Source organism: Poromitra crassiceps (assembly GCF_964638095.1).
Source record: "Poromitra crassiceps genome assembly, chromosome: 12".
In the NCBI taxonomy this organism is placed as follows: Eukaryota; Metazoa; Chordata; class Actinopteri; order Beryciformes; family Melamphaidae; genus Poromitra; species Poromitra crassiceps.
In genome coordinates, this window is record NC_139632.1 from 37,623,872 (window position 1) to 37,641,804 (window position 17,933).

At 41.3% G+C, this 17,933-nt stretch overlaps 1 protein-coding gene across 1 annotated transcript; it reads right to left on the bottom strand.

Annotated features, from left to right (window-relative positions):
• Window positions 1-557: 557 nt before the first annotated feature.
• Window positions 558-14,345, bottom strand: LOC310786208 (meprin A subunit beta-like; the record flags this gene model as incomplete). Its single annotated transcript, XM_083647379.1, has 13 exons — window positions 558-817; window positions 924-1,100; window positions 3,985-4,195; window positions 4,495-4,754; window positions 5,340-5,555; window positions 6,528-6,680; window positions 7,629-7,847; window positions 7,993-8,171; window positions 9,438-9,555; window positions 9,755-9,833; window positions 10,631-10,674; window positions 10,760-10,810; window positions 14,333-14,345. The coding sequence occupies 13 exons, from the start codon at window positions 14,343-14,345 to the stop codon at window positions 558-560; spliced, it is 1,980 nt and encodes a 659-aa protein (XP_083503505.1).
• Between the last annotated feature and the right edge of the window lie 3,588 nt (window positions 14,346-17,933).

Genomic DNA, 17,933 nt, shown 5'->3' on the forward strand with positions numbered 1-17,933 from the left:
AAAGTGGGGGTCACAAGCCAAACAAGGTTGGGAACCCCTGGGCTACACAGTACTGTATAAATAGGACTACTGTAGATGACTGTATATTTTAGGTTTAACTACCTACCATACGGTAGTTAAACGGTAGTTCAACCCTATGTCCATTTCACCTGTCCTGTCTGTGTAGAGCCCTTCTGGCAGTTTTGTATTGATCCTAGGTAGTTAACTCACACTCAGGCACAGGAATCCAGGCATGTCCTGTATGATCACTTCCAAAACCAAGGGATGCCAGCACTCGATGAATGTCCTTTCAAGGTTTTTAATCCGTCATCAAGACCTGCACAACGGACGTTTCAGCCCACAGGCCTTCTTCAGCGTTGTGACATGTCACAACTTCAGCGTTGTGGAAGGCCTGTGGGCTGAAACGTCCGTTGTGCAGCTCTTGATGACGGATTAAAAACCTTGAAAGGACATTCATCGAGTGCTGGCATCCCTTGTTTTTGATTGTTACTCTTGTGCCGTGCACCTGCATTTTATTCTTATTTGGTGAGTGTGCTCACTACCTTTGCGAAGCTCTGCTAGCAAGGAGTGTGTTTGGACTGTATGGTCACTTGGCCGGTCTCCTGCTGTTTCCTCCCTCTTCCCCTCCAGGCGTTCAGTCCGATCAGCATGCCAACCACCAATATGGCTACTGCTACAGACACTGTGACTGCTGTCACCACCGCGGCGTTACTAGTAGACCCCTGGGGTAACTCTTCAGCAGCACCCTTCAGCAGGTAGTCATCTCCATGGACTGCTGAGCTGGGGAGAGGCTGGGGTATCAGCAGTTCAGAGATATCTGGGGGAAGGTGGGAAGTGGTTGAACACGTTCTGAAGATCACTGCACATTCATACTGCGCTAACTGTTTTCTCCCATCTCAAAAACCATGAGTGTGATTCCATACCCTCCAGACTCAGGAGGAAGAAGGCGCGGTCTCCTTTGATGAAGTTCCTGCTCCTCAGCCTACTGTGGGTGAGGAAGCTCCATGTCCCGTAGCCTGGGCCGCGATAGTATTGGCTGCCGTCAGGTCCGTCCACTAGCCAGCCCAACTTCCTGGGGTTGTCCCAAAGGTGCTCTGTATCTGGGAGAGACAGGCCAATTGTCATGTCATAATTGATGCTATTTTATTCTCAACAGTAGAAAATAACTCTTTGAACAATACAGCTGAAACAAGTTTAACTGAATACTCTGACCATGCATCTAGACTGCGAGCAACACAGTCAACAAGTCCCCGAAAGTCCATGGACCAAGTTACTCGCAGTGTGTACTGCTACTAGCAGTTACTCTTTTTTAGCGACAGTACAACACACTCTACAAGGCCAAAGTTACACACGTTCAAACCATTGAGATATAAGAAATATGGAGAACGCGTCCCTATCTCCTCCCTGTATGGTCTATTGAAGCCAAAATCTTCTCAGATCAGAGAACCTGAGAGTCTGCGCACTAGCTCTTTTGGGTTGAAACCTCAGTCTGAGCCCCCCCCCCCTCCTCTATACTTTCCAGTCCCCAATTCAGACTCCCTATTTTTGAAGCCCATGCGGAAATTGCATTCTTTCAAATGGCCAGTGGGGGGCGCAGTTTGTGTAGCACTCCCCAGGAACATCCATTCAACTCTATGGGAAACGAGCCAACTTCTCTCTCGGTCTATGTCTTAAATAAACACTTTCCAAATGAGTTTATGGTCTGAAAAAACAATTTCAAGTCTTTTGCATGCTCTAACGTGCTCCGTTTTCCAAATTATAGCCCCATTTCGAGGAAAATTGACGACAAACATCGGATAGTAAGAACAGTAATACTTCCGACTGGTAGAGGCAGCAATGTGCTGCAAGGCATCAGGTCGCAAGTAATAGTTATGCAAATAGCGTTACTTTATGATATTTTAATAATGTTAGTAGACACACGTAACTATATAGATACCATACATCTAACGTTCATAACATGGCGGACCATTTAACGTTATCTATACCGTTAGATAAAGCCTTAAGCCTTCTCTGTATTCAGATCATTGGATTCAGCCCAGAAACCGGAGTACATTATAACGTTATAAATATAGTCACGTTATAAACATAGTCACGTTATAAACAACTAACCAACACTGGGGGTCCGTATGGAAACAGTGTTACTCGAAATGGTTAAAAGTTAAGTCAATTTGGTCATTCAGTAGCGTTTTACTGCAATGTAAAGTAAGTAACGTTAGCCGCTACCATTAGCCAAAGTAGCTGACTACCCATAATGCATTACGGCGATAAGAGAGACAGGGCAAATTCGGAAACTCCCCCGGCAGCCGCTAGGGGCAGCCGCCCCCTCTCCTCGTACTTCCGTGTATTAATCCATTCAACCAATCAAACGAAATCAAACAATATCGGGAAGTGAGCTTCATTTTGCTGTGTCAAAGTCAATGAGCTCCGTTGGTCCATTATATACAGTATATGTCAATGATACTTTCTTATGTAGAGCTGCTGTTTCTAGAATGCGCACAGTGCATTGTGTATTTATATACAGTCTAGCTCTGTAAATATGGCACTTTAAGTTGTAATATTTTTTGTCTCGTCAAAAGTAACCAGGAAGATTCCCACTATGAGATCAGTTTATCAAAATGACGCCTGTACGACGCCTGATTTTCGTTGTCGGAGATTGAGCTGTATCCATCGGTATCAGCCAGACAAGTCAGACCTCCGGGCTCCTCTTCAACCCGGGCTGCTCAGCAGCCTCGGCCCGGGCCCGCTGAAGAGGAGCTTTCAGCCTCCCACCGGGGGAAATTTTGATTAACTTTATGATTTAATTCCTTTTGGAGCAAATGTTGGTTTAACAAATCTAACCTTGACGCTTTACGTTACGTTGTTTACTGGTAGTGTGAGTACAGCCTGTAACGTTCTATTTAATATAGCTCAGTGGTAACATTAGCCTAGTCCGTTAGCCAGGCTGCCTGGTCTCGTCTCTGTAACTAGGTTATATTATCCTTACAACAGCTAAGAAAGGAGCTTGTGAAGAACGAACATCCCCACAGTCAAAGCACTTCCCTGAGATATCTATATAAAAAAGTTTATTGCTTTACTACCAAAAATAAAACCTCCAGTGTCTGTATAAGCTAAGGCTAACCCGTTAGCGATTAGCTAATGGCTGGTGATTGTGTACAATTGTGTACGCTAGGCCCCATGTTATACCTGGGAGTTAACATTATAAAACACATTTCCTGGCATATGCAGGCAGTTGGACAACCTGGTAAGTTCTGAAAATATGTGTCTATTATTGTGTTATTCCAGCTATCGTTATCGGATTTTAAGTTATAGTAATATTAAGCCAATAAATAATTAAAAACAGCGCTAACGCTAGTGCTAGCCTAAGCCTGCATGTTAAAAACCATTGTGTACCGATAACGTAGCTGGAGTAATTAATAAAACACATATTTTCTGAACTTACTTGTCCCCAACCAACGGTACTTCCTCGCGCACCTTTCTTAAAACAATGTCCTTTTTATTGCGGTCCACACAGACAGCAGCGTGCTGGCCTTCCAAACGTTGCCGTCTGCTGGATGTAGCCTAGCTGCGTTAGATAACAGATGAAGCCGTGTGTCTTGTCTATGACGATAGATCTATAATATAAAGAGCCTGTCCAGCCAATGACGGCTTGAGACTGGCTGCCACAGCTGTTAATCATCCATTTTTATATGTCAAATAACTACTTAAAAACAAACTGACCAGAAAAATTACCACTTGCACAGGCATTAGCGTGATAAGAACTATCTAAAATGATACAAACCACCTTTGGGAAAGCATTATCTGACGTACACTGTGATTGTTCCGGTTGTCCATTTCCCCATCCACTAACATGGGGAGGCGGGCCTTGTGACCTATACTGGCTACAGCCGCCAGAGCGGCAATCTAACATGCAGCGGCTTCACTGAATGGGACCAGAGGCGGCGGCCATCTTTTCTATGTCGATGGTTCAAACCCTCGTTCACTCACCATCGGAGAAGAGCTTGTCGGGGTCGGTGGAGATCATACGATGCATGCTCATTTGCTGTCTGATGTCTGACTGCTGATCCATCAGGGCCATGGTGGCCTGCTGCCAGGGACACGGCCACTGGAGGTTGTGGTCATTGGGACCCGAGGTCAGGTGGAAGAAAGCAGCCATGGACCCTGGCCGATTGCTGCTTCCGTTGAGGTACACACTTACCTAGGGAGCAGAGACCAGGAGAAGTGTGCCAAATTGCACTTATTCTCATCTGTCTTTGAGTAGCTTTTCATGTTCTTGGAATTTTTTAGTTGGCCTTAGCTGTTTGCCACCCCCCCCCCCCCCTAAATTCCAAAAATATTGCTTAGAATTTAATTTCAGTGTGACTTTAAGATACAGTAGCCTACATATACTTGAGTAGGATATTTTGATACTCATTCTACTCTTGGTGTGTGCTAAGCATCTCAATATTCTTTGCATTCATCACGTAGCAGAAAGTCACATTTGAAACAGGTGTGCACCTGGAAGGAGTAACCTGCTGGCGACAGGAAGCGGGGGCTGTACATCATGGTCCCTTCTGGTGTGGTGGCGAGGAGAGCGCTGATGTTGCGGATGTGCCAGATGTGCTGAGGGCAGCTGGTGGATGACAGGTTAATGTCATCCAGAGAGAAACCCCCCGTTGCTGCTGTACCATTTCCCTTCACCCCCTCGAAAACCACGCGGGACTTTGTCTCCACATCCAGATTCACATAATGCAGGTCCCAGGATCCCCAGACACCTCCTGTAAAGACAATCAATCAATCAATCAATCAATCAATCAATCAATCAATCAATCAATCAATCAATCAATCAATTAATCAATCAATCAATCAGCTTTATTTTCAGACTCAGTCCATTAAAAACACAATAATACATCCCCAAGTAAAATAAAAACCTTGCTACAAAAAGCAATTATACCAATGTTTCCACAGATGTGACTGGTATTGCGCGGCACTAAAATGAGGATTTGACAGCAGCATAATGATGGCATTCTGAGAATACTTCAATCAGCAGATAAATTTGTACATCAGATTTCTCAAAAAGCGCCTGAAAAACAAGTCACTTGCACTACTCCACCTGGTTTTTTTAAGCAATATCCGCATTCAAGCAACCTGAAGCTTATGGATACAGAATAGAACATGTGATCTTAATAATGATTAGTTTATATAGTTTATTAGTTCACCTTCAACCAGAGAGGAACAAATGTGCAAATTATTATTATTATTCTAGGCTCTAATTGTAAAGTAAAATCTTTGTCAAATCTCTACTACATGCATCTTTTCATTTCAATGCAAATCATATACTTTTGTTCTTTACTGTTAAATACCTGAAATACTCTTGAAGGGCTTCAGTGTTCCATTGGGGTTGAGTTTGTCATATTCTCGCACCAAAATATTCAGTACATCGTCAGCTCCCCCGGTGTTGTGGAGGAAGAACTGCAGACACTGGGGTCCAGGTTTAGGATACAGGATACGGCTCTCCAGAAATGCATTGTCACCAGCTTCACCAGATGCAGTACTGAAGTGCATAAAGTAGCCTTTTCCTGTGGGCAAGAAGATCAAAAAGAAAGTAATGGCAGTTTATTTTGCTAAAGGAACAATCCGTGAGACAACAAAGGGTTTGGAGTGGACATAAGTGTCATAGTTTACAGTTGATTTGTGACTGTAAGTATCAATTAAAAACAAGGACATCACAACCTCATCAGGTAGCGACCAGATGTGCTTCCAATAGCCAAAAATATACAGAATCTAAAAAACACACCATCTGAACTACAACTACTGCTGCTGGTACTGGGAAACATATGCAACAGTACCCATGATTCCTTGCAAACATTGAGTACATAGAATAAAGATAAATCCTTAATATTTTTCATTATGAAAAGTTTCATCTTTCATCTTTCATCATCGAAAGACTAAACATAAACTCCATCAGTGACGTGATCCATTGTTCTGTTGGTGTATGCTGCCTTGTTGAAAAATGCTTGTGCTTTTTATATAATGTACTTTTTAATACCAAAACTGTGTTGTGTGCTATTGTCAAGACTGGGCTATTGAGTATTTTACATTGTGACATTTGTACTTAGTTACTTCAGAGACGGACAGACACAAGAGATCAGTGAGGCCACGGTGTAACATAAAATAAAAGAAGAGAATAAAATTGACATTAAAAAGCATCACAACAAAACTTTAAGAAGGAGCATAAAAAGCGCATTAAGCAACAGGCGCAGCAGTTACAAAAAGAGCTAAAAACGTATAGAGGACTCATTGGGTTTGCATAATAGAATAAATCAATTTTTCTATATTGAATCCCCCGACATCATGACTATATAAGAAACATGACTACACACACGATTGGAAAAATGTCCATACCTTTATAACAGTTGGACTCGAACCTTTATAGACCACACATCTCTCCTAAAAAACAGCTGTCAGCAGTTAAAAGCGACGGTAAACATAAAAGTCTTTAGTCTTTAGTATATAGATGAGACAGTGGACAGAGGAAACGGACTAGTCACCTTTGCATTGACCCATGTTGGTGAAGTCAGTCTGAGGTCCTCCAGTCACAGAGCTACGTTGTTCCCACTTAGCGTTCCCTCCAGGACCCTGGATCATTCCACAGATATTATCCTGCTCAAAGTTACAGGTATCCACAAAGCTAGAAGAGGTGGCTGTGGAGAGGGATGGGGTTAAACAATCAATGTGTGCAAAAGATTTACCACCAGTGACCATACCTGAGAATTTAATTTGGGCGAATTGGATGAATCTACCCCTACGGCGTCACAATTGGTGGAGATGGGATGCCCTTCTGTGCAGCCTCACTTTGTGATTTAAACTCATAAGACAGGTGGAACATGCCAAATACACATTTTGTTACATGATGGAAATCAGTCTATATCAGGCATCTCTCAGGCATGTCTGGGTCAGATCCTCCTTTCAGATCATCTTCTGCCCAGTGATGCAATGCAAACGTCAACCTGAGCGCTTAAAAGTTCCCCGTAGCTGCTTTGAGGATGGACATTCAGGGGGAAATCATTACGAAACGACTTCAAGATGCGGATGTGTGTAATGTGGCATTTTATTTAGTATCGCGTGATTTAATTATAATCATAGCAGATTTGGTGAAATACTGAATCAGCATCAACATGTGCCAGATACTGTAGACTCTGACCGTTGTTGGAACTTTGCATTCGTATTATGATGGGGAATTAGTTTATTGTTAGGAAACACTTAAAACACATTGTGAGGCACTAGAAGCACGAGTATGCGCATACTCATACACTCATACATAATCACATTAGAGAATTACAAGCATTATCTATAATTCTATATTGTTATTAGCGTTTTTCTTTTTATTATAAAATTGCTCCAGAATGTAGCCATCCTTCAGATGTTTTGTACGCTTTATTATTGCGGTGATAAGGATCATAATAAAATCATACATGCCCTTTAATAACCTACTGATCGCTTTATTGGCAGTCCGGTTGAGAATCAATCAAGCATGTAATGCCATTGGGTTATTATAGGACAACAATGACTTCCAAACATTGAACTTGACCTCCTCCTGCACTGGTCAACTGATTGTTTGATTAACCAGCTGACTAGTTGAGATAACTCACTGCAGTTGTAGAGGCGGTTCAGCTTGAGAAGGTCACTGTCACTGAACTCCATCCTCTGACCGATCACATCCATGAACTGGGGTAACTTGGTGACAATGACCGGGTCAGAGGCGTTGCTGAAGGTCGTCTTGCTGTAGTGCATCACAGAGCTGTAGTCATAGGGCACGTCCAGGGCGCTGGTCACTGTGTCGCCGTACGTCTTGAAGTTGCTCTCTCTGCCTGAGGAATGCATTATGTACAATATAGCTTCAGAAAGCAGTCAAACGTATAGATGTTTTATTTTGAAAGGACAAAAAGAACTTTGATTTGCAATAGCACTCTTTTGTAGGAACTATCATTTTCAAGTGTTTCGGATCACTGTTACCAGGTTTAATGCGATCCCACATGATGTCGACATAGTCATCGCGGTCAGCTCTGGCCTGCTCATGCGTGAAGCCTAGAGCATGCAGGAACTCATGCTCAACCGTTCCCAGATGGTCACAGTTTCTACCAATGGATAGCCTCTGCTTCCCCCTACGACGGTTACCTACAAAGGAGTAGCATCTAGAGAGAGAGAGAGAGAGAGAGAGAGAGAGAGAAAGAAGTCAGGTTTCCATCCACCTGTTTTTATGCGAAATTCCAATTTGCGCATAAAAAAACTGAGTGGAAACACTGCCTAATTTGCAAAAAACCTCCAAATATCGCAAAAAGGTTTTCACGCTTGAGGGAGGCGGAAAAGTCAGGTGTATCGATAAAAGGAAAATGCGAAACGTGCGGTGGAAACAGATGAAGCGATATTCTGTTGTCTCTCCAGTGAAAAACCATACAGTTTGCCTTGATCACTGCAAAACATGACATGCCGTGTAGCCTACACACAAGGGCTACACACGGTAAATTATGGTAAATACGTAACACAATACTCGCCGTGGTAAACAGAAGAAGACTGGGATACTAACTTTAAGGCGACTCTATCTGCTCCGTGGATTATAACGTTATACTTGCCGAGTCGCACCTGAATCCAGAAATGGCGTTATGGTACCTTTGTCTATCAAGAAACTTTATGAATAACGTTAGATGTGTTTAATAGAGCTGTATATCGGGTCTGATCAGCAGCTCAAACAGCCTCAAACACGAAGTGATTGACAGCTCTATAATTCGCAAAATAGCAGTGGATGGAAACGCACATTATTTCACATTTTCTTTCGCCGACTTTCTGAAAATGCGATTAAAAGTTGCGATACATTTGGATGGAAACCCAGCTAGAGAGAGTCAGTGGAATAGGCGGTGAGGCCCAAACTGCATTAGGCTATTCAATGATAGCAGACACTTTGGCATCAGTTACGACAGGAATACTCGACTTCCTTTGCCTTTTCGGTTTGTCCCTTTGTCTGTTAGCAGGATTACAGAAAATCTACTGATCCGGGTCAGGTCAAGGGTGGGGCTAGGGAAAAAGAGCCATAGCTGTGGATAGGAAGGTCCTAGACCTAGAGAGTCATGGTTCGAGGGATGGGTAGGGGAGTGGCGAGGTGACTGTATCAGCGTGGTGGGAGGGGGCGTGGCCAGGAAAGGGGCATGGCTAGGGAAAAGGGGCCATAGCTAGGCATAGCAAGGTCGTAGAGATTCGGGGTTTGAAGGATAGATAGGCGGAGTGGCTGGGGGAATGTGGGTGGCTACAAAATGATTTTCATTTTTACACAAACCCCACATTGAAACCCAAGCAAGACATTCAGCCTGGCCCTAGCTGAACACATCAGGTCCACTGCTGTCAGGTGCTGCATAAATCAATGTCCACCATGGTGTGTGTATCTGGTAGCATGCGTCATTGCTCACCCACGGCCTTTGTACACAGATATGTAGTTCTCCTCTCCTTTCCAAGGTGTGAAGTCAATGCAGGTCTTCAGTCTGTACTGGTCAAAGGCCTTCAGAATCACCCCCTTTGCATTCATCTCTACACGTTACAGTGTAGAGCGTGCGCGCACGCACACACACACACACACACACACACACACACACACACACACACACACACACACACACACACACACACACACACACACACACACACACACACAGAAACTAATTTGGTACAGCTCCATAATAACTTGGTAACTACTGTGAACATGAGTTTCCATATGACAGCATCTTACCCAGGCTGTCCTCTAGGTAGTAGGGCACGGTTCTTGGCCAGCGATACTGATCTCCTCTGATGGAGTTTCTGCCCTCTGGCTATTTGGAATAAAGAAAAAAAAATACATATAAACAATTATTAACTAAGTACTAGGGGTGTCACGATACACTCAGTTCACGATACGATACGATACACGATATTGGGTTCACGATAACGATACGATACGATATTTTAACAATATTTTTTTGCGATCGATTCGTAAGTTGAGGGGCCATCCTCCACGCTAATTTGAGTAATTTCACCATTTTCATCCTCCGTGTCTGTAACGTCCCTCCTGTTCAAACGAAGCAATGAAAAGGAGAGCGAGCATGCAATCAGATGCAGATCAGTGCCACCATGTTCAGCTTCTTTTTCTCGCGATATGAGATTTCATCTCAACGATACATATTGTCACGTTTTGATATCGCGATATATTGTGGGACGATATATTGTGACATCCCTACTAAGTACATGTAGATTTCCTGAAGACAGTGAAGGGTATCACGTACTACACTTATGTAACTATTTGGAGCTCATGTATCAGAAAACGTTAGCGGACATTTCTTTAACTTTGCTCCTACTAGGGCGGGGCAATCATTCATTGTCTTTCGATTGTCTTTCAATAGAATGTTATGAAATAGTGACATTAAATTATTGTGATACACAATTCTGTTTTGAAAGTAGTATTTGAAAATATCAGAATGATTAGTTATTAGGTATAACTTTTTGTTGTGATATCAGTTTTGTCCCTATCACCCCTGACTTAGCGGCTATATAAACTGCACACATATAGACTTGAATGTACAGATGAATTGAGTAGCAGCAGTTAAGTGGTATATCTGACAAACTATCTTACCATATCCTGTTCAATATCACCCTCCAGGAGGTCCAGCCCTGCCTCTGCAAAGCAAAATGTTTGTTGAAAATCCTAAAGGGGATATAGACAAATTCTACAAAAGCAAAACATGAACATAGTCTTAGAGACCTTCGTTGATGTTGAAGATGTCCCAGTCCTGACCCTCGTCAATATCAATTTCTACAAATGAAAGAATAAACAATTTATTGCTCACATAGGATTATAGCACACTGTGACAACATGATCAGACATGTAACAACACCATATCACAATCAGAGGTGGAAAGTAATTTACTACTATATAGTAACTAGTCTCCCCTACTTGCTATACTTGAGTAGATTTTTAGCAGTTAGTTTTCTGATTATTACTGTATATGTAAAAATCCAGTGGTGTTGTATAAAGCACTCGAAAGCCATACTTGAGTAAAAGTGCAGATATCTTACCTGAAAATGACTTTGGTAAAAGTGAAAGTCACCTACATGTATTGGAATACTTGAGTAAAAGTCTTAAAGTATCTGTCATTTACTGTACTTAAGTATCAAACTTAATTTTCTCATATTAAATGTACTTAGGTATTGAAAGTAAAAGTAAACGCTATTAATAAAAAGGCAAGCAAAAGACATGCCTGGGCTTGATTTCCTTCTTCTTGGGGTTTATAGCGGTTGGCAAACAATTTTATGGTGCATGACTGCCACCAACTTGTGATAAACGTAACTTGCAAGTTAGAAGCACTGATTCGCCAAACCTGCTTGCTTGCAGGCTATACCAATTTCTCCTGATTTTATTTAGGAATTAAGATGCTTAGGGGAAATTTAATGGAGCAAAAGTATACATTTTATTAAATGCAGTGGAGCAAAAGTGAAAGTTGACACAAATATAGATACTCAAATAACGTACAGACACTCCAAAAATACGTAAGTACTGCACTTAAATATTATTACTACATTACATTATACCACTGTAAAAGTCTGTACTTTTACTTATACTTTAGAGTTTGTTTCAGTATTTCCTCCTACTGTTGGCTGACTAGGTTTACTTATCATAATTCATAGCTCATTCACTAATTGAATGACTTCCATGACCACACCAGAGCATTTTTATCTTTTTTGTTTTTGGTGGAGGAACTTACTTTAGTAGACAAACTATAGTATTTGAATGCATTTTTCGTACTAGCTTTTTCTTCTGTTATTTTAAATTCTCTTTGAGTAAAACACTGACTTTCTCTGCATAGTTTTGACCATAACATGAAAAGCTTGGTAAACCATCTGGCTCACCTGTTTCACCTGTCAGCTTAGCCGCGCTCTATTGGAGAAAATAATCAATCAATAGGGGGGGGGGGGGGGGGGGAAGGAAAACATACAGTATAACCTCACATCTAAAAAGACAAAGCCTGGCATAATAAATTCAAAGATCATGGCAGAATTAATGGCGCCTTCCTGTAGACCATAACAAAATACGAAAACAATTAATTAATTAATTAGACCAATGGTTCCCCAAGTGGGGTATGTGTACCCCCAGGGGTACGTGGAGGTTCTACAGGGGGTACTTGAGAGAAGGGGGAAAATAGAGAAATGTAAGAATAGAGTGAAAAAGTCACACCCTTTTCCCGGTTAGGCATAGGACATACCAAGGCAAGGGAGCAGGAAGGTGGGTGCTGAGGGTGCTGCAGCACCCCCTGGTGGCGAGAGATGGGATTTTCGAAATTGTTGGATTTGGCTGTCTTGTGTTTATACCACCAACAAAATGCATTAAAAAACAGTTTGTGCTTCTCAGCTGAGCTCTAATCTGATTTAATATGCTCTCTCTTCAAAAGTGTTTGATTTTCATCATAATCTGGTTTTCCATAATAATAATAATCAGTTCAGTGTTTATGCCTGTGTTGCTGTCTGTTGTAGTGTAAAACGACTAAAGGGAGAGCAGGTGCTTACATGAAAGTGAGTGAGAAAAGATACTGAATAATGACATCACAACAGTATAATCCTAATGTTAATTTAAAATTAAATATTCTTCTAAATATGGATGAAAGTCCAAAAAACTTAAAATTTTCTTCAACAAGATTCCATTCCTTACAGCACCCCCTACTTAATAATAGTTCCAGCGTGGCTGTACCAAGGGATTTAATCCGCCAATCTTTTTTTCCATGGACATTTCGTAGAATGCTTGGTCAAATCAAGCGATTCATCTAGAATCAGGAGAGACCATAGAACATTTCTAGCATATTGCATTCACTTCAATTCTGCCGTTTTTCTGAATTAATGAGATAGGTTTTAATTAAAAATCTGCCCTGTTTTTCTGAATTAACAAGATAGGTTTTCATAAAAATACGTAAATTCTATCCTGTTTTTCTGAATTAACGAGATACATTCTCGTAAAAAAAATTGCTCTGTTTTTCTTAATTAAGATAATAACAGTCCTGTTTTTCAGAATTAACAAGATAATTATTTTATAATATATAGCGTACAATACATTTTTGTTTTTGTTTTTAGGTTTTGGTCTGAGTTATATGGTCTCCCCTGAATCACTTGGTTTGACCAAGTACGGTAAAACGATTTTTTTATAAGCATTTTACGAAATGTAGATGGAAAAAAGAATGACAGATGAAATCCCTTGGTTCGTATGCCTAACCCGGAAGGGGGCATGACTTTGGCACTCTATATATCATAAAAATAAATTAAACGTTGAAATAAATCTACTCAGAAGGCACTAATTGCGACTCTTTCACTCCATTTCATATTTTGTAATGTTATATTCTTCAAAAGGTGGGTTATCATCATTCATTCATTGCATCATATGGTTTTCTCTTGCAGTTTTCTAAGAAAAATGTTGTACTCGGGTAACAAGGGTACTTGGATTCAGAAATCAGGGAATGGGGCACTGAAGCCAAAAAAGTTTGAGAACCACTGAATTACACTAACAAAATATATCTAATGTTGACACATTTAACTTGAATATTTACTAGTCAGATTGTTGGATTTGCTCACACCTTGAGAAAAATAAACCAAATATTACATCAATTTCCTTTGCAGTACTCCTGTTATGAAAGTGGTTAACTCAGTTAACATGTATTACATTGTGATTGAGGAAATAGAATATCTGAATTGAATGGCTTACCAAATTATTCTATTGATTGATGGTACATATTTACTGGGGGAAATAAATAAATTTACATCATGGGAGATAACACATTAAAGCTAGGCCACTTGTTTGAAATTAAGTTGTACAATCTAGATTTTTATGTTATGTGCAAATGCAAATTAATATTATTATTACACTTACCAATCCCAGACCCAAGAGCAGAATTATCCACCTGGATGCCATGGCTCCAACCAGCTATAGATACACTCAGTATAATTGCACGAGTGTCGGTTCACCACTTAAGTACAAAAGCTGCCACACTGCAAGGCATGCGAGATTGGTGTGACATGGTCATGTTTATGGTCCAGGTTGTTGATTACATGGCTGTCAAATTAATCATTAATTTAATATTGAGGATTGGCTTATCTGTGTGTAGCCTCATAGGACAGTGCAAGTGTGTGTGTGTGTGTGTGTGTGTGTGTGTGTGTGTGTGTGTGTGTGTGTGTGTGTGTGTGTGTGTGTGTGTGTGTGTGTGTGTGTGTGTGTGTGTGTGTGTGTATGTGTGTGTGTGTGTGTGTGTGTGTGTGTGTGTGTGTGTATACGTGCATGTATGGCAACACTCCGTACTTTCCTCTGCCATCCTGCATTTCAAAATCCTGCTGGGTGACTGCATCCTTGCTCTGACCACACCCACTTTTGAACTTTTGAAAGTATTGTTACTATCTTGAATGGTGTGGACGTTATTGCGCTTACAAAGTGGGTTTTTCTTGAGTCTGTTGGTGTAGATCTCGGTAAGGGATGACCTATGACCTATGATTTTAGATGCCGTATGTACGGTTTTGTTCAGACATTTCCGGTCCTGAGTTGAGGTATTTCCGTCCCAGACGGTTATTCCAAAGGTGAGGATGCTCTCAATACCAGCTCGGTAGAATGACATCATTCCCTCACAAGAAATAGAAAACTTTTCCAACTGTCTTAAAAAGAAAAGTCTCTGTTGTGCCTTTCTTCAGCACTGTTGTGGTGTGTTGTCTTCCCACTTTAAGGAAGAGGAAACAGTGATGCCCAGGAATTTATAGTGCTCCACTTGAATTTCCTGCCCATTTATGACCAGAGGTAGGTGGCTATCGTGCCTCTTACGGAAGTCTACCACTACTTCCTTTGTTTTTTGGATGCGTTCAACTCCAAGTTGTTGGCTGCCCACCATTGGCTGTTTCATTGTTGTTAGAGATTAGTCCTACCAATGTGGTATCATCGGCAAACAAACATTTTAACAGACGAGAAAGTGGGAAACACAATCATTTGTATAGAGAGAATATAACAAAGGCGACAAAACGCACCCCTGAGGGGCCCCCGTGTTCACAAACAACAGGTTTGGAGAACTTAGTTAGTGCCGACTCCGACTACCTGCTTCCTCCCCTGCAGGAAGTTCAGGATCCAATGGCACAGGGATTTCTGGACCCCCAGTTGGAGAAGAACATATTTGTCTATTGGCCATAGATGAGATGCACTGCCTGGCCACATGGTAATGTCTTTCTTATGCTTCTTCTATATAAATTAAGCAACTTCCAAAATTGGACATGAATAATTAAATGATCAGGCTTGTCATAACTAACGTGTAGATTGTACAGTCCTCATAAAATGTGTGATGTAAATTGTCATGTAGGTGGTCTCGAGCCAGTTCTACTCAATACTGGACATGTTTTTCCTTTCAGGGGGTTGTGGACTGTTTGAAAGTCGGAGTGTGGTGTCAGCACCAGTGCTGATGCTGACTGCAACAGTGACACGATCCATCGCAACTCAAATAACAGAACTAATGCACCATGGAGACAATAGCTGTTGTTCCAGACAGGTAATAACTTGTGTTGTAGTTGTAGTATATGGAAAACTGGATCTATATACAGGAACTAAGTATACAAGCACACACCCACGTGCACTTACATGCGCACGCTTGGGTTAGACTGAGCGTCCCTGAAGCCCTCATAAACACATGCTAGGAGACACAAGTTAGACTACACAATGGGTCGTAAATGTTAGGCACACGAAGCAAAAGTGCATGACCTCAGTGGGAGTAACTCACATATATGAGTAGACACAACAGTACACAAGGTTTAGTACACACACAGCAGCGCACAGATGAGACTAGGGGTCAGAGGTTAACCCTGCAAGGGGCAGATAAGTTGCACAAGCAGTTAGCAATCTGTTTGACCAGGTTGAATCGAGGGACAGACTTGACTGGTATAATTTAGGACAATGGAATGGTCAACGTCCTAACATGTGTCATATAGATTTAAGGTAATGGAGGGACATGTTTTAACAAATGGAGGTGGTTAATCAATCAAGTTTGAATGACAGGAGTAGGTTATAAACTGCATGCAGTCAAGAACAAGGGATGCCAGCACTTGATGAATGTCCTTTCAAGGTTTTTATTCCGTCATCAAGACCTGCACAACGGACATTTCAGCTAGCCAACAGGCCTTGCAGCCTGTTGGCTGAAACGTCCGTTTCAGGTTTGTAGAGTTTAATAAACTCTACAAACCTTGATGGAACCTCCCTGGCTGATACAGGAAGTGCCCATCATGGCTGTACTCCACAACCACCGTGGCTACATCAGCTGCCTGTCGCTCTTGCTAGTGGTTATGGGGGCATTTGGTTTTGGCAAGTCCAGAGGTGGACTTTTTTTTTTTAACGTTTGGATGATTTTTAGCCATATTTAGAGGAATATCTAATTTTAAATTAACATTAGGATTATACTGTAGTGATGTCATTATTCAGTATTTTCTCCTTTTCTCACTCACTTGGTGACCTGCTCTCCCTTTAGGTCAATTTTACAATTACATTACAACAGAGAGCAACACAGGCAGAAACACTGAACACTGAATTATTATTATTATTATTATTATTATTATTATTATTATTATTATTATTATTATCACTTCGAAACAGTGCAAAACTTGTCATCTCAACACAAAAATAAAATAACAATAACCGTATACGATTATAGCAGCAGCCAATGACAACACATTCAAGCCATCCTAAAGTGCGTTAGTGAGTGCAGTACAGAGTCCGGGTCTGTCTGTCTCTCAGGTGTAATAATCCCACAACGATCACGGCTTTAACAAGTGTCACAGGCTGTGTAAACAGTGTAAAGTGGGCTCTAGGCGTCAGGGGCAGTTGCCCCCTCAGATTTTGAAAAAAAAAATAATAATAATAAAAAAAAATTAGGGGCACCAAATTTTAAGGGGGACAAAATGTCCCCATGTCCCCCTGCTTCCGGCGCCCCTGCTACAAATGAAAGAATAAACAATTTTTTGCTCAAATAGGATTATAGCATACTGTGACAACATGATCAGACATGTAACAACACCATATCACAATCAGAGGTGGAAAGTTAATTTACTACTATATAGTAACTAGTCTCCCCTACTTGCTATACTTGAGTAGATTTTTAGCGGTTCGTTTTCTGATTATTACTGAATGTAAAAATCCAGTGGTGTTGTATAAAGTACTCGAAAGCCATACTTGAGTAAAAGTACAGATATCCTACCTGAAAATGACTTTGGCTCGCATTTACGCTTCAAAACTCACGAAAGTGGTCCTCATGTGTGAAGATTATTAAGCTTGCGTTGCCCAGATACCTTATTTGAAGCATCGCGCCAAAAACCCATTCAAAAATCCCTCTCTATAGAACACTAGTGTGTGTGTGTGTGTGTGTGTGTGTGTGTGTGTGTGTGTGTGTGTGTGTGTGTGTGTGTGTGTGTGTGCGCATGCTTAAGCACGTCCTGATTTTGCCAGGTGGTTGTTGAGACCAAATTTTGCATGATGGCCCTGGAACAAACAAAAAAATAGAACAGACGGCGAACAGAAGTGCAGCAGAGCGCGCTCCGCGGCGCAGTGCGGACGGTCAGATCAGTTAACATGAAAACTGGCTGCGCTTACGCGTTCTGTGTGTTTTGGCCATAAGATTGTTCCAAGTTCTAAACATTTCCAATGACTTGAGGCGAGGAGGTGAAATCGGGGAAAAACAGACTTTATTGACACAAGAGACACAAAACATTCAAAACATTTTTTTTTAACGAAATGCAGGCCCATAGGTTACTTCATTTTCATTTATTTATTTATTTCATAGGGACAGTGCATATTGATAAACAGTGCATGTTAAAAACACAATAAATATGCCAGATTTAGCCAGGAGGCTAGTTTCCGTTCAATTCCGTTAATTCAGTGGTAA